This window comes from Ochotona curzoniae, unplaced genomic scaffold (assembly GCF_017591425.1).
Source record: "Ochotona curzoniae isolate NIBS_2020 unplaced genomic scaffold, NIBS_Ocur_1.0 scaffold_2453, whole genome shotgun sequence".
Lineage (NCBI taxonomy): Eukaryota > Metazoa > Chordata > Mammalia > Lagomorpha > Ochotonidae > Ochotona > Ochotona curzoniae.
This window is the reverse complement of record NW_024467094.1, coordinates 15,622,673-15,647,473: the sequence shown is the minus strand read 5'-3', so window position 1 is coordinate 15,647,473 and position 24,801 is coordinate 15,622,673. Positions and strand designations below refer to the sequence as shown.

General features: G+C 47.1%; 1 protein-coding gene across 3 annotated transcripts in view; it reads left to right on the top strand.

The window, feature by feature from the left end:
* CRLF3 (cytokine receptor like factor 3) overlaps positions 1-24,801 on the top strand; it is a 30,564-nt gene that overhangs the window by 1,872 nt on the left and 3,891 nt on the right. For 2 of the 3 annotated variants that reach the window (XM_041001717.1, XM_041001719.1), the window contains exons 2-6: positions 10,563-10,770; positions 13,386-13,473; positions 15,158-15,335; positions 17,510-17,732; positions 19,001-19,133. In XM_041001717.1, the coding sequence (XP_040857651.1) occupies positions 10,563-10,770; positions 13,386-13,473; positions 15,158-15,335; positions 17,510-17,732; positions 19,001-19,133 (830 nt within the window). Of the gene's footprint in view, positions 1-8,258; positions 8,901-10,562; positions 10,771-13,385; positions 13,474-15,157; positions 15,336-17,509; positions 17,733-19,000; positions 19,134-24,801 lie in introns of those variants that run through there. The other variant, XM_041001718.1, reaches the window with a different exon arrangement.

The window sequence follows — 24,801 nt, the reverse complement described above, 5'->3', positions numbered from 1 at the left end:
TCTGTGCAATTGAAGAAAATTTTGTTCTTAATGTGCTTACCATCCAAGATGGTTTAGTAGTTGATGTCTAAATCTATACATTATTACATTTTGCACATAATAATTTAAAAATAGAACATATGTTCCCTAAATGTAATGTCACTTAGTATGGATTTTTGAGGCCTCTTGTCTTGCCTTGAGACAGAAAGCTGTAACAGAGCGTCCTTCTGGCTGGGCTCCTCCTGGCATTGCCTTCTGACTGGCTGAACAATGGTGGGGTTCTCTTGTCAACCACAATGTTTTTTTTTGTGATGGTGGCAATTACAGTAGCATTTGTGCTCAAAGCTGGTTGTAGTTCCTGGGTTGGTAGAATTAGTTTTCTGTCAACTTGGATTTTAAGGAAAGTTTGTGTTAAAAATATTATCAAAATAAGCAGGTACTTTTGCTGGTGGTTAGGGTATTTTTAAGGTTCCAGTCACTTTCAGAATACCTACTTAAACTATGTGTTTTTTCTTTTTCTTTAAGATTTAATTTTACTTTTATTGGAAAGTCAGATATACAGAGAGAAAGAGACAAAGAGGAAGATCTTCCATCCACTGGTTCACCACCTAAGTGGTCGCAGTAGCTGGAGCTGAGCCATCCAAAGCCAGGAGTCTCTTCTGGGTCTGTTGTATGGGTGCAGGGTCCCAAGGCTTTAGCCATCCTTGACTGCCTTCCCAGGCCACAAGCAGGGAGCTGGAAAGGGAGGTGGAGCAGCTGGCATACAAACTGGCACCTATGTGGGATCCAGGTGCATGCAAGGCAAGGACTTTAACAACTAGGCTACTGTGCTAGGCCCATGATATATTTCTTAGGTTTTAGATTTTGCATGGGACAGAGGCGAGAAGGGCCAGGGTAAGGGGACACTGCCCTTTGTATATGTTCCTTACTTGTCGGTTTTACTTCCTTTGGGCATTTGATCTTTGTTGTTATTGTTGATATAATCCATATACCATGAAATCCATGCCTTAAATTTGTCAGTCAAGGTGTTAAATATATCCATAAAGTTGTTCAGCCATCCTTACTTGCTGCTTCTAGAACATTTTTGTCTCTTTCTCCTCCAAAATGCTGTCCCTCTGTCCAGTTGCTAGCAATAGTTGGCCTATATTCTGTCTTCTCTGGATGTACCTGTTCTGGGTGTTTCATATAAATGGCACTAAAAAAGACAGTGATGCCTTGTGACTCATTTCTTTGGTTTAACATAACATTAGTTAAGTACTTACAGCACCGGGCTTTGCCTATCCAGGTATCTGATATTTCCATGTTTGACTGTTTAGATTACTTCTGCTATCAACGTTTGTACAGTCTTTGTATGGATGTGTTTTCAGTTCTTTTTGGACTGTACCTTTTTGGAACTGCTGGATCACATTGTAACCTTTTATGCTTTTCAAAACATTTGGCATATTTTTTTTAATCTCTGTTTTTGTTTTTCTTACCTGTTAGAAATCTCGGGAAATTGTGAAATTTGTCATGTGTTAAAAAAAAAATCTTGTGTTGGAAAAGTGTAGAAGGAGGAGTAAGTCTTTTCAGTTACTGTGCAAAAACAACTGCCTTCCCGTAGAAGCCTCTTGTCTTGTGGTTAAGCTTGGGCCCTACCCCCTGTGTGCAGAGAAAAGGAAGTTCTGTGTAGGAATGCAAATGTTGTCTGTGTAAGTTGAAGGGGAGAGAGATGGTTGTCGTCTTGAGGAAATCAGACAGTGTTTACAACCAGCCTGTCCTGGCTGATGCTGAAATTGTTCAGAGAGGTTTCCTATAGCTCCCTGGAATCCCTGGCGCCGAGATGTAAATACCAAAGACATTAACTCCCCCACTCTTTAAATGTTCAGTGTGCTCACTCACTCAGTAAGTATGTCTTGGGCGTCAGAAGTATTTCTAGGTCACTATGGTTAAGGAAATCCACTCTGCTCTTGGACTCACTTTTTTTTTCATGACTGTCACCCCTAAAAATAAAATAAGGGGGGAAACCCTGAGTTCTGAGGTGTTCATTGCTAGATTTTATTTCCGTCGTGTTTATCATCACTTGCCCTGTTTCTTTCTTTCTTTCTATCTTTTCTTTTTAATGATTTATTTTGTTTGAAAGAGTTGCAGTGACAGAGAGAGATTTTCCATCCACTGATTCACTCCCCAAATGGCTATAATGTCCAGAGCTGGGCTAGGTGGAAGCCAGGAGTCAGGGGCTTCATTTGGGTCTCATGTGGGTATGGGGGATTGAGGACTTGGGCCTTCTTATGCTGCTTTCCCACATGTATTAGAAAGGAGCTGGACTGGAAGTAGAGCAGCTGGAACTCGAACTGGAGCCCATATGGAATGCCAGCACTGGAGGTGAAGGCTTTGTTGCCTGTACCACTGTGCCAGCCCTATTTGTATGATTTCTGTGGCACTGGCTTTTCTGCTTGTTACAAACAGAAATCAGGAATAGTGTGTGGCACAGTGATATGGGCTGCTGCCGGCAACACCGACACACCATGTGGGCACCTGTCCAAGCCCAGGGTGCTCTACTTCCTGTCCAGGTCCCTGATAATATGCCTGGGAAAGCAGCAACAGATGGCCCCAGCATCCACATGGTAGATCCGGATGGACTTACTGGATCCTGGCTTTGCCCTGGCCAAACCCCGGCCATTGTGGCCATTTGGAGAATGGATCAAACTTTTCTTTATGTCACTCTCTGTAACTATTCCTAAAAACTAAATGAAAATATATTTTTTAAAAATTTAGAGTAATTAAGCTGTCACAGAGTGCTAAGAGCACTGCCTTAGTCCCATTGTCACAGTCTGGGGTCTGGTCTTTAGTTCTGTTTTGTTTTCAAGTTTTGGAGTGACAGAGATAGAAACACAAAAATTTTCTGTCTGCCACTGGCCAGGCCCCAAGGGCTTGGACTTTCCTCTGCTGTTTTCCCAGGCTCGTTAGCAAGGGCCTGGGTCGTTAGTGGAGCCGTGGAGGCTAGTGTCACAGGCTTATCCCACTGTAGCAATCCCTGGGGCCTGGTCCTTAATCCTTGCAGGTTCCAAAACTCCAATTTTATATATTGTCATACAAGGAATTTGTTTGATGTACTGGTGGTGCCTGTAGCTGGAAATGCCAGTGTGTGTGTGCAATGTCAGTTCTCTCTGTAAAGCAAACATGTTAGTCTCTCCGTGTGCCTTTTCATAGCATGAAACATGCCTCTGAAGGCATCGGCAAGAGCTGGCTTCTGCTACTGCAGAGTGAATCGTTAGATGGGGGTTCCTGATGACGTGCCCTGCCCCACTTCTGGCCAGTTCGCTGTGGTCCATGACCTGCAGAAGTGGCATCTTCCGGGGGATTGTGGAGAATGTAGAATTTCAGGCCCCTCCCCACGCCTGCTGACTCAGAATCTCTACATTAGCAGGATCTGCAGGGGTGATAGGCATGCCCATTGAGGAGGGTAGAAAAACACTGCTTGGAAGGCACCATTACCAGAGGACTCACTCCTCACTGAGTCCTGTAAGTCATGTCATCGTGAGACTTCGTAAACTGCTGTGGTTTATCTTCGATATTAAAATGTTGTTTGAAATATTATGTTTGTCAGATAATTATAAAAAGATGCACAAGTGAATAATTTGCAGTCTCCTGCCAGTGCTTGTGCTAGCATGTCTTAATATCTGAGTGCCCATTTGATGAATATGTGTTTCAGAGTCTCTTGTTTTCAAATAAGCTTTGAACATTTAACTAGTGTTCTTTTTTTTTTTTTAAAGGATCTATTTATTTTATTGGAAAGGTGGATATACAGAGAGGGGGAGAGACAGAGAGGAAGATCTTCCATCCGGTGGTTTGCTCCCCACTCCGCATTTTGAAAGCCTGGGCAAACCGGTATATTTTTGTATTGCCAGAAGATGCTTGCTGTCACAACATGTTTTCTTACCTCTGCCCTGTATAAAGAACTGAGTGGTAGTAAGCCAGTCAGTGACAGAGCTGGCTAGCCACTCAGGTCAAAAATAGTTCTGTGGTTTTCTAACAAGGTAGGTTTAAGACGACACAAATGACAAACTAGTCGAAGCCTCATAAAGGAAATGTAACACATACTATGCTGACAATATTCTGAAAATGTAGTAGTAGCTTGTTGAGCCACACCATTAGCCCCAAAATAACATTAAAAAAATATATATCAGAGGGCCTAATACAATGGCCTAGTGGCTAAAGTCCTCGCCTTGAATGCACCAGGATCCCATATGGACACCAGTTCTAACCCTGGCGGTCCCACTTTCCATCCAGCTCCCTGCCTGTGGCCCGGGAAAGCTGTCGAGGACGGCCCAAAGCCTTGGGACCCTGCACCTGCCTGGGAGACCTGGAAGAAGTTCCTGGCTCCTGGCTTTGGATCGGTGCAGCACCTGCCATTGTGGTCACTTGGGGAGTAAATCATTGGACAGAAGATCCTCCTCTCTGTCTCTCCTCCTCTCTGTATATCTGACTTTGCAATAAAAATAAAAATAAATAAATCTTTAAGAAAAATCAGGGGCCAATATGATAGTAGCAACAGGCTACTCCCGTCTGCTGGCGCTGACATTCCACATGGTTGCTGGTTTCTATCCAAGGGGTTCCACTTCTTGATCCAGCTGCCTATTAATGTGCCTGAGAAAGCAATGGAGGATGCTCCAAGTCCTTGGACCTTTGCACACATGTGGGAGACTTGGATGAAGTTCCTGGATCCTAGCTTTGGAAGGATCCAGCTGCAAATATTATACCCATTTTTGGGAATGAATCAGCGGATGAAAGAGATCTCTTCTCTCTCTCTCCCACATCTCTCCCCTCTCTCTGTGACTCCGATATTCTGGGTAAAATAAATCATTTTAAAAAATCAATCAAACAGGGCACAGAACAGTAGCCTAGCAGCTGAAGTCCTCGCCTTGAATGTGCCAGGATCCCATATGACCACTGGTTCAATCCCAGCAGCCCTGCTTCCCATCCACCTCGCTGCTTGTGGCATGGGAAAGGAGTTGAAGACAGCCCAAAACCTTGGGACCTTGTATCCGTGTCGGAGAACCGGAAGAGCTCCTGGCTCCTGGCTTCAGATCAGCGCAGCACCAGCTGTTGTGGTCACTTGGGGAGTGAATTATCGGTCTTCCTCCAGATCTCTCACACGGTTGCAGGGTCCTAAGGCTTTGGGCTATTCTTGACTGCTTTCCCAGGACACAGGCAGGGAGCTGGATGGGAAGTGGAGCTGCCGGGATTAGAACCCTCACCTGTATGGGATTCTGGTGCGTTAAAGGCCAGGATTTTAGCCACTAGACTATGGCACTGGGCCCCTCAATTGATCTTTTTTAAAAATTTATTTTTATTTGAAAGACAGATGTATAAAGAGGAAATACTGAGAGAAAGATTTTTTCATCTACTGGTTCATTTCCCAAATGGTCACAATAGCCGGAGCTGAGCTGATTCACAGCCAGGAGTCAGGAGCTTCTTCCAGCCTCCCAGGTGGGTGTCACGGTGCCAAGGCCATGGGTCATCCTCCACTGCTTTCCCAGACTGCAGGCTGGGAGCTGGATGAGAAGTGGAGCATCCAGGACATGAACTGGCACCCAGTTTGGATCCTGACACTTTCAGGGTGAGGGTTTAGATATTAGGCCATCACACCAAGCCCTCAGTTGAGTTTTAGATTCAGTGATCAGCAAGCCGGCTATGTAAAGACAAGGTGAATGTTAGAGAGGCCATTGGTACAATGGGTTAAGACTCCACTTGGGATTGAGTCCTGGTTCTGCTTCTGAGTCTAATCTCCTGCTCTGGAAGGCAGCAGGTGATGGCCCAAATGCTTGGCCCTGCCACCCACTTGGTCAACCAGGATGGAGTTAGGGCTTCTGGCTCTGGCCTGCTGCAGGCATCAGGGAAGTGCATCAGCATATGAAAGAACTCTGTCTCTGTTTCCTCTTTGCCTTTTAAACACATAAATATGGAAGACTTTAAAGAATAGTATGTGATGACTTACTTGTAAAAGGATGATTGAAAAGCAGTGTTAATATGCGTGCCAATACGGCTTGCACATAAATTCTTGTTTGGCTTTTCCTTCCCCTTGCATTCATTTGGCTTTGTTTCCAGAAGGTGAGTTATGCTATTACAATATCCATTTAGCAGACTCTTCACCTCTGCATAAAAATTAGGCCAGGAAAAGCTTGTCCCAGTGGTTTAAGACGCCTGTCTCCCGTGTCAAGAGTACCTGGGCTTTGATTCCTGGCTCAGCTCAGTCTTAACTTCCTAATAAAACATCACGGAAGACAGGAGTGATGGCTCAAGTAACTGGGATCCTGCCAGGCTTGTCGCTGAACCAGCTCAGGTCATGACAGGAACAGCACTGAAGGACTGGGCCAGGAGAGAAAGAGAAAGAGAGGGTGTGTCTACTGTCTCTTGGCACCTCCATCAATCAGCAAATATTTGTTTTAAAAGATTAGATTGTAGAGTGACTGTAGTTCACAAAAAGTTACATATGTTATCAAGAACTCAGAAGAGCTTAAAGCTTCTCAGTCTGAGAAATGATGAGGTCAGGACCCCGGCACCTTGCTTTCAACACTACACACTGCATCTATGTAGGAAAACATCCCTGAGCCCTGTAAGTATGCCCAAAAAAATAAAAGAAAAAAATAAAAATAACAAAAAAAAGTATGCCCATGTATACTTGAAAAAATACTTATAACACGAGCCAGAAGAAAAGAATTCAATACAAAGTCGTGTCCACGGCAGACTGCATTCTGTAGAATAACGTGTGAAAGGAGACAGCATGTGGACAGCAGCCGCCTGCGAGAAGCACAGCTTATTAGTAAACTATTACATTTGCTCTTGAACTTCCCTAGACCAGGATTTAGCCTTTCCTTGGGATAAATTTTTTTTTAACTAAGCTAGCTAGACCATTTTGCCATAGCAAATTATATCCATCCAGATTTTGTGCTGCTTTGAAAATGCTAACAGTGGGGAAGTGGAGATAAAAGAGGCAATAACAGTTTTCAGCTCTTTGCTCAGATATTAACATTTCTTGTCTTAGTTTTTCTGGAAAAAATTTTTTTTCTCTACTTCATTTTCTGTCTGTCTCTATTAGTCTTTAGTATGTTGTGTGTTTTCAAGCCCTGTGTGAATGCTGATCTACACAGAATTTGCTATTACCTAATAGGAATATCAAGAATGGGACAAGCATGGTGGCTCACACTAATCCTCCACTTGGCAGTGTCAACATCCCACAGGGGCACTGGTTCTAGTCCCAGCTGATCCATTTTGGTCCAGCTCCGTGCTAATGGCCTGGGAAAGCAGCAGAACATGGTTCAATGTGAGAGAAACTCTTGGGGCCCTGCGCGGTAGCCTAGTAGCTAAAATCCTCGTCTTGAATGTACCAGGATCCCATATGGGAACCAGTTCTAATTCCAGCAGCTCCACTTCCCATCCAGTTCCCTGCTTGTGGCCTGGGAAAACAGGATAGCACAAAGCCTTGGGACCCTGCACTGGTGTGGGAGACCTGGAGGAAGTTCCTGGCTCCAGGCTTCGGATCGGTGCAGCACCAGCTGTTGCGCTCACTTTGGGAGTGAATCATCGGACAGAAGATCTTCCTCTCTGTTTATCTGACTTTTTAATAAAAATAAATAAATCTTTAAGAAAAAAAAGAGTTAGAGATTGTATTGGATCACTGATGCCCCATTAAACATGAAGAAATTCACTGAGCAGTGAAGTTGGCATTTTGTTATTTATTTTTATGACCATATGTCCGTATAGCCTTTTTTTATGTTTATTTTTAAATTTTAATCTACCAAGAAAGTATAGCAATAGAGCGATAGAATGAAAGGGTTATCTTCTGTCTGTGATTCACTCCACTATGCCTGCGACATCTAGAATCAGGCCAGGAACTCCGTCAAGGTATGCACTTGGGTCTCTAGTACAGGAACCATCATTGGCCGTCCCCTAAGGTGCATGGACAAGAAGTTGGATCCAAGTTGGAGTAGCCAGAATTTAAAACAGCACTCCAGTATGGAATGTGGGCATCTCAACTAGTGGTTTAACCTTCGGTACCACATGCTTTATTTATCAGAAATGCAGTGAAAGAGAGAGAGAGAGGAATCTTCCATCTGCACATTCCTTCCCCCGATGTCAGTAGCACCCTCAGCCGGGGCAGCAGAAAGGCCGGAACCTGGGACTCAGTCCTGGGTTCCCACCATGGACGGCAGTGCCTCCAGTGCTTCTCCTGTCAGCTGCTGCTTTCCACATTGTGCGTCAGCAGGAAGCTGGAATTAGAGCAGGAGCCGGGGCTCAAACCCAGGGACTCAGGTGTGGAATGTGGGTGTTTCTAGTGGTACCTTAACGCTGTGCCGATGCCCACCCCTGCGTTTACAATCAGCTTCCTTAAAGCCTGGAAAAGAGCTTACTGATTGTATTCAGCCACAGCGGGACTGAGCTTCAGTGACCCTGAGGCAGTATACTGTCTGAGCTGCAGTGCTTGGGCTTCCGTGAAGAGAAGGGACACGTGTACACGACCACGGCCAGGAGTGTGTGGACCAGCGGCCTCTCCGTTCCGCAGCTCTCTCGCTGCTTTGTGCTCACATACTTCCTTTTTTTTTTCTGTTGTTTTGAAACAAAAACAAAACGCAGATCTGCAACTGCTGGTGGGGCTTTTGAATTCTTTCTAAAGAGGAAACTGGCTTTACCTAACCAGTGCACTTCCTGTGTGGTACATCCGTTGAAAGGAGAGGCGGGAGCTGGTGGTCCAGAGTGCAGCTCTCACATTGTCTCTCGGTAGTGCGGACTGAAATGGACTCAGGCGCTGCTGCAGCAGCGGCTCCGTGTCTTCCGCTCACTGTAACGCCTGTGCCGCTTCCCTGGCGCACTGGGAAATCCGAGCTTGTGCTTCCACAGTTCCAGGTGGTGCCTGCGATTCTGGAATTCTAACTGTACCCCAGGTGACATCTCAAAATAGTGACAGTTTCTTCCGGGGTCTTTTGAAAAGTGTTTGAAGCATATAGAGCTAACCTCTTTTTTTTTTTTTGGACATTATTTGTTTTTACTTGAAAGTGAGTTGAATTTTGATAGCTGAATTGCTAGGTACTGTACAGGCTGTTTGTTTCCCACGTGCATGTGAGATGAAGTCTCCCTGTCGTTTTGAACAGGGTTTCTGCGTGCTGTGAGTTCAGGGTAGTATTCCCCAGTGTGGGCAGAATTACAGGCGTGCTTGTGAAAAGTGAGAACTCTGGGGCCAGGATTGTGGCAGAATGAGTTAAGCCACACCTGCAGTGTTGGTATCCTGTACGGGCGCTAGTTCTGGCTGTTCCGGGTCCTATCCAGCTCTCTACCTGCTCTGTTGTTGCTGCCTTTCAAAGAAATAAAACAGGACCCAGGGTGATGGCTGAATTGGCCGCTTCTCCTGCTGCAAAGGCCAGAATGCCATATGCACACTGGATCGGGTCCCAGCTGCTCCATTTCCCATCCAACTCCCTGATTATGGTCTGAGAAAGCAATAGAGGATGGACCAAAGCCTTAGGACCCTGGACACACCCAAGTAGGAGACTTGGAAGAAGCTCCTGACTTTGGATTAGCTCAGCTCCTGCTGTTGTGACCCCTCGGGGAATGAACCAGTGAATGGGGGATCATTCTCTGTCCCTCCTTCTCTCTGTGGATCTGTCTTCCCAATAAAAAGAAATAAATCTTAAAAAAAAATAAAACAGATCTTAAAAAAAAGAAGAAGAGGAGAGTGCAAGCTCCACCTGTAAGTTCCTCCTGGCTCTAGGATCTAACTGCACTCTAAGTTGTAATTAGCAGCTGCCAGTTACGGCTGCCAAGTCATGGTTTAGGTCTAAAGATTCACTTTTTTATTTGTTTGAAAGGCACATAAAGAGAGAGAGGGAAGGAGAACTGAGATCTTTTTTTTCTTTTAAGATTTATTTATTTTTATTGGAAAGTCAGATACACAGAGGGGGAGAGACAGAGAGGAAGATCTTCCGTCCGATGGTTCACTCACCAAGTGACTGCAATGGCCGATGCTGAGCCGATCCAAAGCCAGGAGCCAGGAACCTCCTCAATGTCTCCCATGCAGGTTCAGGGTCCCAATGCTCTGGGTCATCCTTGACTGCTTTCCCAGGTCACAAGCAGGGAGCTGGATGGAAAATGGAGCTGCTGGGATTAGGACTGGCTCTTATATGGGATCGCAGTGCGTTCAAGGCGAGGACTTTAGCCACTAGGCCACTGCACCAGTCCCGGGAAGGAGATCTTAACATCTGCTGGCTCACTGCCCAGATGGCCACAGTGGCTCGTCAAGTGGAGCTGATTTGAAGCCGGGAAGTAGGAGCCTCTTCTGGGTCTCTCTTGTGGGCGCAGGTGCCCAAGGTCATGAGCCATCCTTACCTGCTTTCCCATGACTTAGCATGGAACTGAATCAGAAGTGGAGCAGCCAGGATATGAACTGGTGTCCATTTGGAATGCCAGTGCTTGAAGGAAGGTTAGCCTATTTAGCCAAGGTGCTAGCCCCCCAAAATTGGGTGGTACCTTTTGATTGTTATGCATGGTGTCTGTGGAGTAAACTTCTACAGGTACTGGTTTTTTTGAGTTTTTATGTTATTTCTTTTCAGATCAAAGAGAGTGCATCACAGACGAGAGATGTCCTGAAACAACATTTTATGGATTTAAAGGGAACCCTTGGGAAACTCCTGGATGAGCGGCTGGTGACCTTGTTACAAGAGGTGGATGCCATCGAACAGGAGACCATGAAGCCACTAGAAGACTGCCGGAAGCTCATTGAGCATGGCGTGACTACCGCGGAGGACTTGGTGAAAGAAGGTGCGGGCCAGCGAGCCTAGCAGCGTGCTTGCTTGGCATCAGGGCTTTGCTGGCTTCCTGTGGCCTAGGGGCGTTCAGCGTGCGGCCACCAGGAGACAGTCTCTAGCGTAGACTCCCGGCAGATACACAGTGATAGATACCAGGGTGAATACAAGTGTTCAGTATAACCATTCACGAAGCAGGGCGGAGTAAGGGGTTTTCCTCAAGTTATTCCATGATGATATTATCCAAGTCACTGTTGACTGAATGATTTTATGGTTATTTTGATTATGTTTAAAATATGTATTTCTCCCATCCAAGTACTAACCAGGCCCGACCCTGCTTAGCTTCTGAGATCCGACGAGATCGGGCGCATTCAGGGTGGTATGGCCACAGAAGACTAAAATATGTATATCTCATACTATTCATGGTACGTAGAATTTAATGCCATTGTTACCTTTCAGAAGGTTAAAAAATGTGCTTGATGTCACTTGGGAAGCTGTAGTTAGGACTTCCTGTTTGTAGTCAGTGATATTAGTTCAGTCATGGCCAGATCTTACCTTGCTGCCTTCGTTCAGCATTTGTGAAGGTTTGTTTATTTGTAAGGCACAGTTACAATGACACACCCACATACACACGCATCTTCCATCCAGTAGGTCACTCTCCACATGGACACAGCACTGGGTCTGATCCAGGCCGGAGCCAGGGGCTTCATCTCCTGCCGTCTTCCACTGCTTTCCCAGGCCCTGCTTTCCCAGGCTTTCCCAGGGGATTGGAAGCAAGGCAACTGGGACTCAGAACACCTGCTGGCATCACAGGCAGTTGCCTCACCCGCACTGGGCCGTGACGCCAGTCCTACTTAACCCACAGTGGGCCTAGATGCCAGCCCCAGCATCAGTTGTTCTCAGGTGCTCTGGACAAAAAGGTAGCTGTTCAGTCTTTTGGGGTTCACAGCCCAGTGGGAGAAGCCTGCAAGTTGAGAGAGATCTTGCTCTTCTGGGACACGGAAGAGCATGTTAGTCTGTCAGGAAAAGTGTCCATAGCTGTCGGCAGGAGGGATTCCAGAGAGGCTCAGAGCAGTTCCTTAGGCAGACACGGGAGAAGAGGTGGTAACTGAGTGCAGTGATCGGCATGTCTCAAGGATCTGGAGAACTGTAAGCAGCACACTTCAGATTTGCGTTTGTAAAATGTGACGCTGCCTGCAATTGGGAGACTTTTATACATTGTAAGTCCGGACGCCGAGGACACTTCTCTGAAACTTGAGAGGGTAAAGGTTGTGGCGTTGAAAATGAGGTACGGCTGGTTTTAAGATGTTTGGAGACAGTGTTACAGATGATTTTATTAGTTGGCGACTGTATTTGTTTATTATTCTTTAATAATTGCACATTAGTGTGGGTATGGGTGTTGATTGTTGGTGATCCCCTCATAGGGAGACTGAAGCAATGCAGGATAACCGGTGCAGTTCTGCATGGAAGGATGTGAAGACAGCAGGCGGGGGAGGGAAGCTGTCCTGGGTCCCAGGTGTCGCTTTGAGCACACTGAGTTGGAGGTGCTGAAGATGGCTGCATGGGTGTGAGGCCAAAGGGGAGGAGCCATGCTTGGAGATGGCAATGCGCAGGTCGCAGCATAGGCATCATATCTGGGTCACAGAATGAGGGAAACGGTCAGGATACTGTGGGATGCAGAGGATGGAACCTTCAGGGATGCCAACACTGAGCGGATAATTACAGGAAGGGAGTCAGGGAGAGACCGGAAGCCATCTGCTCTGCTGGGTGAGTGCTGTGAGCGACGTGGATCCCCACGGGACTGTCCCTCTGGCTGGAATTTCATCCTGCTTTGGCCCCTCCTGCAAGCTGGGGCTAGTGTGAGCTTTCCAAGCTGGTTGTATCTTTGCTTCTCTTCCATGAGAAGTCCTTATTTGTCAAGGGCAGAGCAGTGCCTTTGATAACATTCTCAGCAGCTCCACCGAATGGCTCTCCCGTGGTACCTTGCCTTTGGCAGTAACCCCAGACGCAGGGCTGCAGAGGTCAGGGGGCACACTCATCACCCTGAGAAGTGTTTTTATTTTACAAAGTAAATCCTTGGGCGGGGTGCATGGTAGGTGGAGGGGCAGGCACAGTGCGGTGGTGCTGAGTGTTAAGCTGCAGTCTGCAGAGCCAGAATCCTATATGGGTGCTGGTTCAACTCCTGGACGCTCTCTGTCTGATCCAGTTCCCTTGTTAGTACTTGTTAGTGTTCTATTGTGATTTCTAACCCAATGTATAACATTCTTTTAGAAAAGCATAACTCTCTTTGGGCTTTGTAAAACCTGGGACGCTATTGATTTTGCCAGGATAATATTTGTGCTGGCTGCTGTGGGATTGATAGCAACAAGTCCCATCTGCTTTTGAGAGTACAGGTCTGCAAAACAGATCGTACAGAACAGACTCCTTAGTCCTGGGCAAAGTGTTGCTGTTGTACACACCCTCTCCTCTTGGGCTGAACATAGAGTCGCTTCTAAAATAGTTTCTCCTTTCGCTGTTTGGAAATCTGCTATTGCTTAGGAATTGTGCGTGAGACGACTGGAGACGCACCTGCACCTGAACTGTGTTGACTCTAACATGGCTGTGTTCTGATCCCCCTGTGCTTGCTTGTAGGCGAGGTCGCCATCCTGGGTGCTGTGGATGAGCAGAATGAAAAACTGTGGAGCTTTACCAAAAAGGCCGCACACATCCAGCTGGACAGGTAGCAGAACCTGTGCCTTTTACACTGATTTTCCAAAACTAGGTCAGCTGTTGCTTCTTTGCCTTCTGGCTAAGATCAGGAGTAACTATTCCTACTTCCTTTTTCCTTATTCTGATTATAAGGAAGATAGAGATTATAATTATAAAACTTTTTTTTAAAAGTTTTATTTATTTATTTATATAAAAGACAGAATGACAGAAAGGGTAGAGAAAGATTGTTTTCAAGATGTCTCTATTTGGGCCTGGTACAGTGGCTTAGTGGCTAAAGTCCTCACCTTGAGCACGCCGAGATTCCCTATAGGCAGCATTTCTAATTCCAGTAGCTCTACTTCCCATCCAGCTCCCTGCTTGTGGCCTGGGAAAGCAGTCGAGGACGGCCCAAAGCCTTGGGACCCTGCACCAGCGTGGTAGACCTGGAAGAGCTCCTGGCTCCTGGCTTTGGATCGACACAGCACTGGTCGTTCCGGTCACTTGGGGAGTGAATCATTGGATGGAAGATCTTCTTCTCTGTCTCTCCTCCTCTCTGTATATTTAACTTTGTAATGAAAATAAAAATAAAACCTTTTAAAAAAAGTCTCTATTTAAAGACAAAGCTAGATATTAAGATCTTTCTTTTTTTTTAAGATTTATTTATTCATTTTTGGAAAGGCGGGTATACAGAGAGGAAGAAGAGACAGAGGAAGATCCTCCATCTGATGATTCACTCCCCAAGTGGCCTCAACGGCTGGAGCTGAGCCGATCTGGAGCCAGGAACCAGGAGCTTCTTCCAGGTCTCGCACATGGGTGCAGGGTCCCAAGGCCTTGGGCCATCCTCGACTGCTTTCCCAGGCCACAAGCAGGGAGCTGGGTGGGAAGTGGAGCTGCAAGGCCGCTGGGATTAGAACCGACGTCCATATGGTATCCTGGTGTATTCAAGGCGAGGACCTTAACTGCTACACTATCGCGCCAGGCCCCATCAAGATCTTTCATCCAGAGGTTTTCTCAGATGGTGGTGGTTGCTACAAGAGCTGGACCAGGATGAAACCAGGAACTTGGAACTCCATTTGGGTCTCCCCTCTGATTGGTCAGCCTGAATTGCTTCCCAGGTGCATCAGCAGGAAGCTGAATTGAAGTAGAGTCAGCAGGATTGGGACTGGCACTCTGATGGGAGACGCACATGTCTCAAACAGAGGCTTCATTTGATGGGCACACCATTTCATCCCCACAAGAAGACCTTCTATCAGCTTCATATTTGAATTCTTTCTATGATGATTGTTTGAAAAGGAAATCTTTCTATACTTCTCTAAAATATTCCTCCTTGGAGGCATTGTGGCGCAGTGGGAGGGGCATCATTTGGACGCTCATACCCCATACTGGAGTGCCTGGGATAGAATCCCTCCTCCTCTTCCAATCTGGCTCCCTGGTAGTTCATCTGGGAGGCCTGAGTACTTGAAGTGCTGCCATTCACCTGAAAAACCTGCTTGGTTCCTGACTTTGACCTGACCCAGCACCGGCTGTCTCGTGGGCATCTGGGGAATGAACCAGAAGAAGATATTTCTCTCTCTGTCTCTCACTCCTTCTCTTCTCCTACTCCCCCCTCTAGGTTTCTTTTTGTCGCTCTGCCCTTCAAATTAAATACTAATAATAAGGTAAAAATTCCTTTTATTTTTAAGTCTTAGCTAAAAGTGTGGACTTTGTTTCCTCAGCTTACCCGAAGTGCCTTTACTGGTTGATGTGCCTTGTTTATCTGCCCAGTTGGATGATTCAATTCTTAACATAGTGAAAGACCACATTTTCAAGCATGGAACAGTAGCATCGCGGCCGCCAGTCCAGATAGAAGAACTCATTGAGAAACCTGGAGGTATCATAGTGCGCTGGTGTAAGGTATGTGTTTTAGAACTGAAAAGGCGGCTTCAGCATGACAGATAGAAGATTTCTGAGCAGACTTAATGAATTTAATATTTTTTCCTATTTCTTTTTTTAAAACTCATTCCTTTGAAAAGTAGAAAGGGAGAGAAAGAGCTTTCATTCACTGATTCTTTTTTCAAATACTCACTGTGCCTGAGGATGAGCCAAGAGCAAAATGCAGGTGTCCCATATGGGTGGGAACAATCCAGCTGCCTGAGCTCTCCGTGCTGTTCAGTAGGGTCCACACTGGCAGGGAGCTGGGGTCAGGAGGCCGAGCAGGGTGCCAGATCAGATGCTCCTGTGTGCACTGTGGGTGGCTTCCCTGCCAAGGTAAATGCCAGCTCTCCATTAACATTTATTAGAAGACAAGTCAAGAACTCATACTGACTATTGAAGATATGACTATGTAAATATTTTTTGTTCAATCCAATAGTACTTCCTCTGGCTCACTCCCCATGTGGCTGTAACAGCCAGGGCTGGGCCGGAGCTAAGCCAGCAGTTGGGATTCTTCTGGATCTCCGGTGTGGGTACAGGGGCCCAAGGACTTGGAACATCTTCTGTTTTCACCAGAAAGCCAACCCAGGGAGCTGGATTGAAATTGCAGCACGTGGGACTTGAATGAACCAGTGCCCATGTGGTATGCCTGTGTTGCAGAGGCAACACAGAGCTGGAACATTCAAAATAAGATTCTTACAGTATATTTTCAGAACACTCAGCCAAGGATTTTATGTGTGAAATCGTATTATATAAGTAAGCCACCATATTTTATATGCAAACTAAGTTCTTGTTGCCTATAGGATCTTCATTTTATTTTATTTTTTATGTTGTTTACATAGTTGGCAAGGATGCACACGCATGAGGACCACTGCTTAGGGTGGGGAGGGTCGAAGCATGGGGAAGGTGGATGGGACAAATGCTTCCAGTTATCGTTTTCTTACCTTTTCCCATGTATGGGGGGGTTGGGAGGCAGGGAAGAGGGTGCCCCCAGCTGCCACACTCCCCAGTCCCCAGGTTGGGGAATATCCCCTTAGTGTCACCTTAGAAACCTGATGTGGAGAAGTGTGCTCTGAGGGTGTGGCCTGAGTGGTTTTGATAGTTCTCAGAGTGTTGGTTTCCGTTACTGCAGAGCTTTGTAAGCTTTATTTATTTATTTATCTGAAATGCAGATTTACAGCGAGAAAAAAATAGGGAGAGAGAAATCTTCCATCTGCTGGTTGACTCCCCAAATGGCTGCAACAGTTGGAGCTGGGTCAGTCTAAAGCCAGGAGCCTGCAGCATCTTTTGGGTTTCCCATGTGGGTACTGGCACAAGGGCTGTCTCTTGCTGTTTTCCCAGGCACATTAACAGGAGCCCAATTGTGAGGGGAGCAGCCAAGACTCAAAACGGCATCCACATGGGATGTTAGCACCACAGGCAGAGGTGTAATCTAGCACACCACAGTGCTGGCCCAGCATCTCTCTCTCTCTTTCTTCAGATTCACTTTATGTATGTGTTTATTTTTTATAATTCTTTTATTCATTTTTGAGGGCCTGTCATGGTAGCTAGCTAGTGGCTAAAGTCCTTGCCTTGAAAGTTCCAGGATCCCATCTGGACATCGGTTCTAATCCCGGCAGCTCCACTTCCCATCCAGCTCCCTGCCTGTGGCCTGGGAAAGCAGTGGAGATTGGCCCAAAGCCTTGGGACCCTGCACTCAAGTGGGAGACCTGGAAGAGGCTCCTGGTTTCAGATTGATTCAGCTCTGGCCATGTCGGCCATTTGGGGAGTGAAATCATCGGATGGAAGATCTTTCTGTCTCTCCTCCTCTCTGTATGTCTGACTTAGTAATTAAAAATATATATATATATACACTTATATATATACACACCTATGTATATATATACCTTAAAAGAGAGAGACAGAGGCCTTCTGTTCTGCTGGTTAACTGCCCAAGTGCCTGCAACACCTGGGCCTGGGTCAGCAAAGCCAGTAGTGAGGAGCTCCTGCCAGTTGCTCGCCCTGGATGACAGAAACCCAGTTGTCTCCCCAGAACAGCCCCTGTGGGGTACTTGGGCCTGTATTCACTACGTAGTCCCGGTTGATGTTCTTAAGCCGTGTTGTTGAGGGAGGTGATACCCTAACATGTTACTCTAACATGAAGTCTTTCTCTTTAGGTGGATGATGACTTCACGGCCCAGGATTACAGGCTTCAGTTCCGTAAATGTTCCTCAAATCATTTTGAGGACGTGTATGTGGGTTCTGAAACCGAGTTCATAGTGTTGCACATAGACCCCAACGTCGATTACCAGTTCCGAGTCTGTGCCCGAGGTGATGGCCGCCAGGAGTGGAGTCCTTGGAGCGTCCCTCAGACCGGCCATTCTACGCTCGTGCCTCATGGTATGTGTCTCCGTCTCCCTCCCGAGGCTCTGCTGCATGCTGTGGGAAGCATATAGTACTTTCCTTCTAGTTTTACAAAATCGTGTTAGATACAGAGGCAGAGACAGACACAGAGAGCTCACATCTGCTGGTTTACTCTAAGCGCCTGAGTACCAGAGCCAGGATGATAATCCAGGTCTCCTGCATGCACAGCAGGGACCCACCTGTGGGCACCCATCCCTCGCGCACTCACCCGCTGCCTTCTAGGAGTGTAAAACAGGGATAGAACCAGAACTCAAACCCGGGCACTCTGGTGTGGAAGGGAAGTGTCCCAAGCAGCTTCCTGACCCCTGAGTCAAGTGCTGGGCCTTCTGACAACCCTCTAAGCGTGCATTCTGAACTGGGAGGACAACTTGGGGCACGGCTTTTCTTCAAGTTACTTTGTGTGAATTTTGTTTTTATTAGTTCTTCAGAGTCTGAAAATAATGTTTGACAGTATTCTTGGATCACTGAAAACCAAATATCAAAAATGTGCGTATGATACTGATTTTTGAAATCTTTAAGAAGTATCTGGAACTGCTCTGATGGAGCAGTGGGTTGACCACCGCATGAGATGCTGGTGTCTGATGTGAGTGATGCGTCCTGGCTGCTGAGTTTCCCATCTGTCTCCCTGCCAGTGAACCTGGGAAGGCGCAGAGGATGGCTCAGTGGTTGGACCCCTGCCAGCTACCCAAGACCTGGATGGAGTTCCAGGCTCCTGGCTTCAACCTGACCCAGCCCGGCAGTTGCAGCCATCTGGGGAGTGAACCAGCAGATGGAGGGTTTTTCTCTTTGTCTTTCCCCTCTCTGTCTTTCTATAACATCTTTCAAATAAATAAATATCTTTAAAATGAATAATGTACATGCAAACATTTTCTTTAAAAACTTACTATTTACAATTAGTCTCTCTTCTGCATTAAGTTGTTTAATATATGGATTCCTTTATTAATAAGTTCTTGGTCAAGTTGGAATAAGCTCAGTTATGTTTGAGCCGTGATATTATTAGACAGGCAAAAACACTTGTTTTGTTTTTCTATGCTTGAGTTGTCCAAGAAGGAACGAGATTCTTTTTTTTTTTTTTGAAATTGTTGCACTGACCTTGAAACCCTGTTCCTTTTTTTTTTTCTGCAAAGCTTCCCCATGACCTTTAAGTAAGTAGTCTCTCCCACTTCCAAGTTTGATTTTGTGTGTCTCCGTTACAATATCCCACAGGAGATTCTAATAATTTCCTTGACCTTTGCTTTTAAAAGAGTGGACACCTGGCTTTGAGGGGTACAGTCTGAGCAGTCGAAGAAATATAGCCCTCCGGAATGATTCGGAGTCCTCCGGGGTCCTCTACTCCAGCGCACCGACGTACTTCTGTGGGCAGACGTTAACATTCAGGCAAGTACTCGGTCAAGCAGCTGCTGCGCCTCAGGCAGGTGAAGGCAGTGCACAGGGCACAGCCTGAGCTCAGCTTCCACAGGCAGTGTGCTTTCGGGGAGGTGTCTTTATATCTCTTTTTAAGTTATCTAAACTCTGTTTCTGGGGTGACCGTGAATCCTAAATGAAGTAAGGTGAGTACAGCCCTTGGTACTTGGTAGATTTCTCTTAGTTCAGCGGCCAGGATTCTTTAACCTGGTGCGTTTGTAAGACCATGTCTCTGTGAGAGTCGGCCCTGAAAGAAGGCCTTTGATTTTTTCATTCAAGTTTTGAGAAATTTCCTTTTTTCTTGTTTTGCCTTATCTGACTTATATGCTGTTTTGTTTTTAAGAATTGATCTTTATTTATTTAAAAGGCAGAGAGATACACAGATGGACAGAGGTTTTCCATCCTTTGTTTCTCACATGTCCTATAAAATTTTGCAGACCTAGATCAGGACAAGGCCAGGAATCCAGAGCTTAGGTGGGTCTCCCGCACGGGTGGCAGAGACTCAAGTTCTTTTTTTTTTTTTTAAAGATTTATTTTTATTATTTTTTCATTGGAAAGGCGGATATACAGAGAGGAGAGACAGAGAGGGAAGATCTTCCGTCCGATGATTCACTCCCCAAGTGAGCGCAACGGGCTGATACTATGCCGATCCGAAGCCAGGAGCCTCTTCCGGGTCTCCCACGTGGGTGCAGGGTCCCAAAGCTTTGGGCCGTCCTCGACTGCTTTCCCAGGCCACAGGCAGGGAGCTGGAAGGGAAGCAGGGCTGCCGGGATTAGAACCGGCGCCCATATGGGATCCCGGGCGTGCAAGGCGAGGACCTTTAACCACTTGCGCCACCGCGCCGGGCCCAAGAGACTTGAGTTCTTGAGCATCACCTGCTGCCTCCCGGAGTGTGTGTTAGAGGAAGCCGGGACTGCAAGGACGGCCAGACTGACACAGAAGCATCTGATGTGGGATGAGCACATCTGTGTGTTATACCTGAAGCTCAGCTTTGTAACCACAGAAGAACCTAGGGGTGTAGGGGAGCGTGCAAGAGAGAGGGTGGGGGCTCTCGTGTCAGTTATGTAGTTACTCACCAACTGTTCAGAAGTTGTTTCAGATAACATGTCCCTTCCCCATCAGATCTTTATGGACAGAAATACTCGCGTTAGTGAGCCTTCTGGACACGAGGCACTTCTGTGCGGTGGTAGAGGTTTCGCGCCATGAGAGGTTGGGCCAGCTAGCTCAGAGCTAGCTCATTATTATGCTAATAATGTGCTGATGTCATTGCAGTTCATATCTAAGTGGCATTTACTCTGTGCTGGTACTTGGGTTAACTGACTTGATGCACTGAGTAGAGGTAGTACCAGTTAGAGCCCTGTGTCTGTTATTATTGCTGCTGGGGTTTTTTCCCTTTTGTTTTTTAAACATTTATTTATTTTGCTTAAAAATATTGAGAGAGGGAGAGCCAGACAGAGATCTGCCATCTGCTACTCTCCTACCCAAATGGGCACAACTACTGGAATTGAACCAATCGAAAGCCAGGAGCTTCTTCGGGTCTCCTGTGTGGGTACAAGGAACCAAGGGCTTAAGCCATCTGCTGTGCTATCCCAGGCCATGAACGCAGAGCATTATATGAAGTGGACAGCCAGGACTTGAATTGGCATCCGTATGGGATGCTGATGCCGTCAGAGGATTAGCCTGATATGCCACCATGCCAATCCTTCTCCTGTATCTTTACACGGGGAAAGTAAACCTGATTCCGGTTGAGGTTCACATAACAATTTTGTGTCCTCTCATTTTAAAAAAAAATTATTTATTTTTATTGGAAAGTAAGATATTCAGAGAGGAAGATCTTTCGTCCGATGATTCACTCCCCAAGCAGCTGCAACAGCCGCCACAACAGCTGAAGCTGAGCTGTTCCAAAGCCAGGAGCCAGGAACCTTCTCTGGGTCCCCCACATGGGTGCAGGGTCCCAAGGCTTTGGGCCATCCTTGACTGCCTTTCCAGGCCACAAGCAGGGAGCTGGATGGGAAGCAGGTCTGCTGAGATGAGAACTGGAGCCCATATAGGATCCTGGTACTTGCAAGGCTACCGTACCAGGCCCCATCTTTTTTTTTTTTTTTTTTGAGATTGATTTATTTTTATTGCAAAATCAGATATACAGAGAGGAGGAGAGACAGAGAGGAAGATCTTCTGTCCAATGTTTCACTCCACAAGTGACCACAACGGCGAGTGCTGCACCGATCCAAAGCCAGGAGCCTGGAACTTCCTCCAGGTCTCCCATGCTGGTGCAGAGTCCCAAGGCTTTGGGCTGTCCTTGACTGCTTTCTTAGGCCACAAGCAGGGAGCTGGATGGGAAGCGGAGCTACCAGGATTAGAACCGGCGGCCATGTGGGATCCTGGTGCGTTCAAGGCGAGGACTTTTAGCCGCTAGGCCACACTGCCAGGCCTACATAGGGTTGTTTCTTAAGTCATTGGGTGCTTATTCAGTAAAGCAGTACAAGTTACCTGAGTTCACTTAACCGTTCCGTCTGCTGACTGGCCTCACACCTCAGGCCTCTGAAAGCTGCTCTTGGCACTGTGCTCTTGCAAGACTGTGCCACAGGGTCACTCCGGCCAGGTGATTAACTGGGACTTTGCCCAGCTCAGGATTGTGTTTTTTGCATTTTTGTCATTTTTTTGTTTGAGTGTGAAGTGTTTTTCCTCCACACAGAGAGGAGGAATTTCTCCAGTGAAAGAATTTCAGGCATCAGCACTTAAGTGGAAGACAAGAATGGGAGGGCCAGATGGGCCACGTAGATAAAGACAAAGTATTAGTTTCTAGTTTATGTCAGGAGTTTTTTCCTTAAAATAAAACAAACAAACAGACTTAAGACAGAGTCAGAGAGGGAAGAGAGGCAGAAAGAATCTTCTGTCCGCTGGTTTACTCCCTAAATGGCTGCAATAGCGTGGGATGGGCAAGGCTGAAACCAGGAGCCTGGAGTTCCCTGGGAGGGATCCAGGCCACCTTTTGCTGCTTTCTCAGACACCTTAGCAGGGAGCTGGATTGAAAGTGGAGCAGCGGCACTGTGTGGGATACCAGTGTGTGCTTGCTTGGGCAGCACATGTACTAACATTGGAGCGATGCAGACAAGATTAGCATGCCCCATGCGAGGGATACCAGCCTTGCAGGCAGTGGTTTAACCACTGTGTCACAGCGCCAGCCCCCTGAACACTGTTGCTTCACAGGAGGAATGTCAAGGACTACAGGCTGTGTTGCAGGGCTGGTGTTAACGCCTGCTGCGAGGAAGGGGTCATTTGGAATATGTGAATCTGATTTAGTGCTGGGCTTGGCTTTACAGTAATGCTTCACAGCCCAGCAAAGTAGGCTAGTGGCTAAAGTCCTCACCTTGCACGTGCCAGGATCCAATACGGGCACTGGTTCTAATCCTAGCAGCTCCACTTCCCATCCAGCTCCCTGCTTGTGGCCTGCGAAGGCAGTCATGGACCACCCAAAGCCTTGGGACTCTGCACCCATGTGGGAGACCTGAAAGAAGCTCCTGGCTCCTGGCTTCGGATTGGCCTAGCTCCAGCCATTGCGGCCACTTCAGGAGTAAATCTACAGACAAAAGATCTTCCTCTCTGTATATTTGAGTTCCAAAAAAATAAATAAATAAAATAAATCTTTAAAAAAAAAATAGTAATTCTTCACCCCTCTGAATGAAGTTGAGTTTGAGGAGATCTTTCCTTCTGTGTGGGATTGAGCAGCCTTTAACACTGATAGTTCACACATCATTTCTAAAGAGCTCAGGTCTAATGTAACTGTTCCTGGGCACTGCGAAGGGGGCTTTGTGTCTGCCGGGAGGAAGGCGCTCGTTTGGTTTAGCAGGCCTCTGCTCTGTCGTCACGGTCCCAGGAGAGTGCAGCTCTGCTGGGGTTTTCTGTTTCGCCACAGCAGTTGTCTTCTGGGATAAGATGTGATGCTTTTCACGTGGCTGTGTGCTGTTAGCACAGATGTAGGGGGATAAGGCAGAAGCTCTGCCCCCATAGCGCTCTCTCACACTTGGCTGAGCCAAGCCAGCCGGTTCCTTGTGCAGGTCTTTGGACTCTGTATATTGGCTTTTAGTTTGTTTGTGGAGGTGGCTGTCCAGGATGTCAGGGAGGAGTTTCTGCTTTGGGGTATTTCCATCCAATGATTATTGCTTTTGGATAATCTGAGAAACAGGGAGCGGGATCGTAGTTGAGCAGTTAGGACTTGAACCGGTGCTCTTGTGGGAAGCAGACTTTGCAGGCAGTGGCCTAAGCGGCTGTGCCACCGCAGCAGTCCCACATCCCCTTGTGTTTGTATCCTTGGTTCAGTGAAAGCTGCCCTCCGCATCCTGCAGCGTCACATTTCTCTCCAGCAGAACGCATTGTGGGTTCAGGTTGCTGTGCAGCACCCTTCAGCCTGGAGGGCCTTAGCACGGCTTGTCTGACAAGCGGAGTGGAGACTTGCTCAGTCGTTGTTCCCTTTGGTGAATATTGATTTCTCTCCTATTTTTAAAGAAACATTTGGAGAAGAAGTTGCTCTGGCTGGCAGTTTCTTCTTCCGTTTTGTTTTTTCTCCTTCCTCTGTCTTACAGGATCTCTGCTGAGAAGCTGGCTCTGCAGCCTTCTGGGGAGGCGGGCACAGCAGCGTCAGGCCTGCCATCTGTCTTGGTGCCCCCTCGTCCCCTTGGCCGGCTGCCCGCAGCCCCTCTTGCTCTCCCTCTCTCGGTTGCTCTCGCTCTCATCAGCCTGCAGGTGTACAAGCTGTGCGGGTGTGTGAGTGCTCTGAGCTCAGGGGGCCCAAAGCCCACCCTGGGCCTGTGCCGGCCCGAGCCGGGTCTCAGCTGCCAACTGCTTTCCTGGGCACCCACTTCGTCTCTGGCTGGGGTGCCCCGGCCTGCTTCCCTGCCGCCTCGGGGCTGCTGCCAGGAGGAGAAGCTGCTCTCAGCCGTCTCCGGGGGCCAGCTGGCGGCGTTGGAGCAGGGCTGGGCCCCCTCTCACCGGCTCACCCCTTGCACTTGATGTGCCCATGACCGTAGTGTAGATTTCAGGAGCTCTGTATGTACGTCTCCTCTTCCTAACAGATTGCTCAAACACAGGGGACAGACTTCAGCTGCCTCAGACAGGATTGTCCAGGCAAAACATTAACGCTCATAGCTGCAATAGCTTTAGAGGGGTGTTGCCTGCTGTCTGTACTGGGTCTGTTACAAGTGTATTATCTCTCCTTGAAAATTATGATCTCTTCTATTTGAAAGGTAGAGAGACTGAAAGATCTCTCGTAGACCATTTACTCCCCAATGCCTACAGCTCTCAGAACTGGGCAACGCCGGAATCAGGAGACAGGAACTCAGTCCTGGTTTCCCACAGGCATGGTGAGGATCCTGAACGAAACCTGCTACCTCCCAAGGAGTGTGTTAACAGCCAGCTGCAGTCAGAAATGGAGCCAGGGGTCTGGTGTTGTGGCGTAGTAGGTTAAGCCACTACCTGTCGTACCAGCATCCCGAGTCAGTGCCAGCTTAAGTCCTGGTTGCTGCACTTCTTCTTTTTTTTTTTTTTTTTAATTTTTTCCTGTTATTTTTTGACAATCTTTACATAGTTAATTAGGGCACAAAGGTTCAAGGGATATAAGAAAGTGGGTAAGACTATTTTTCCC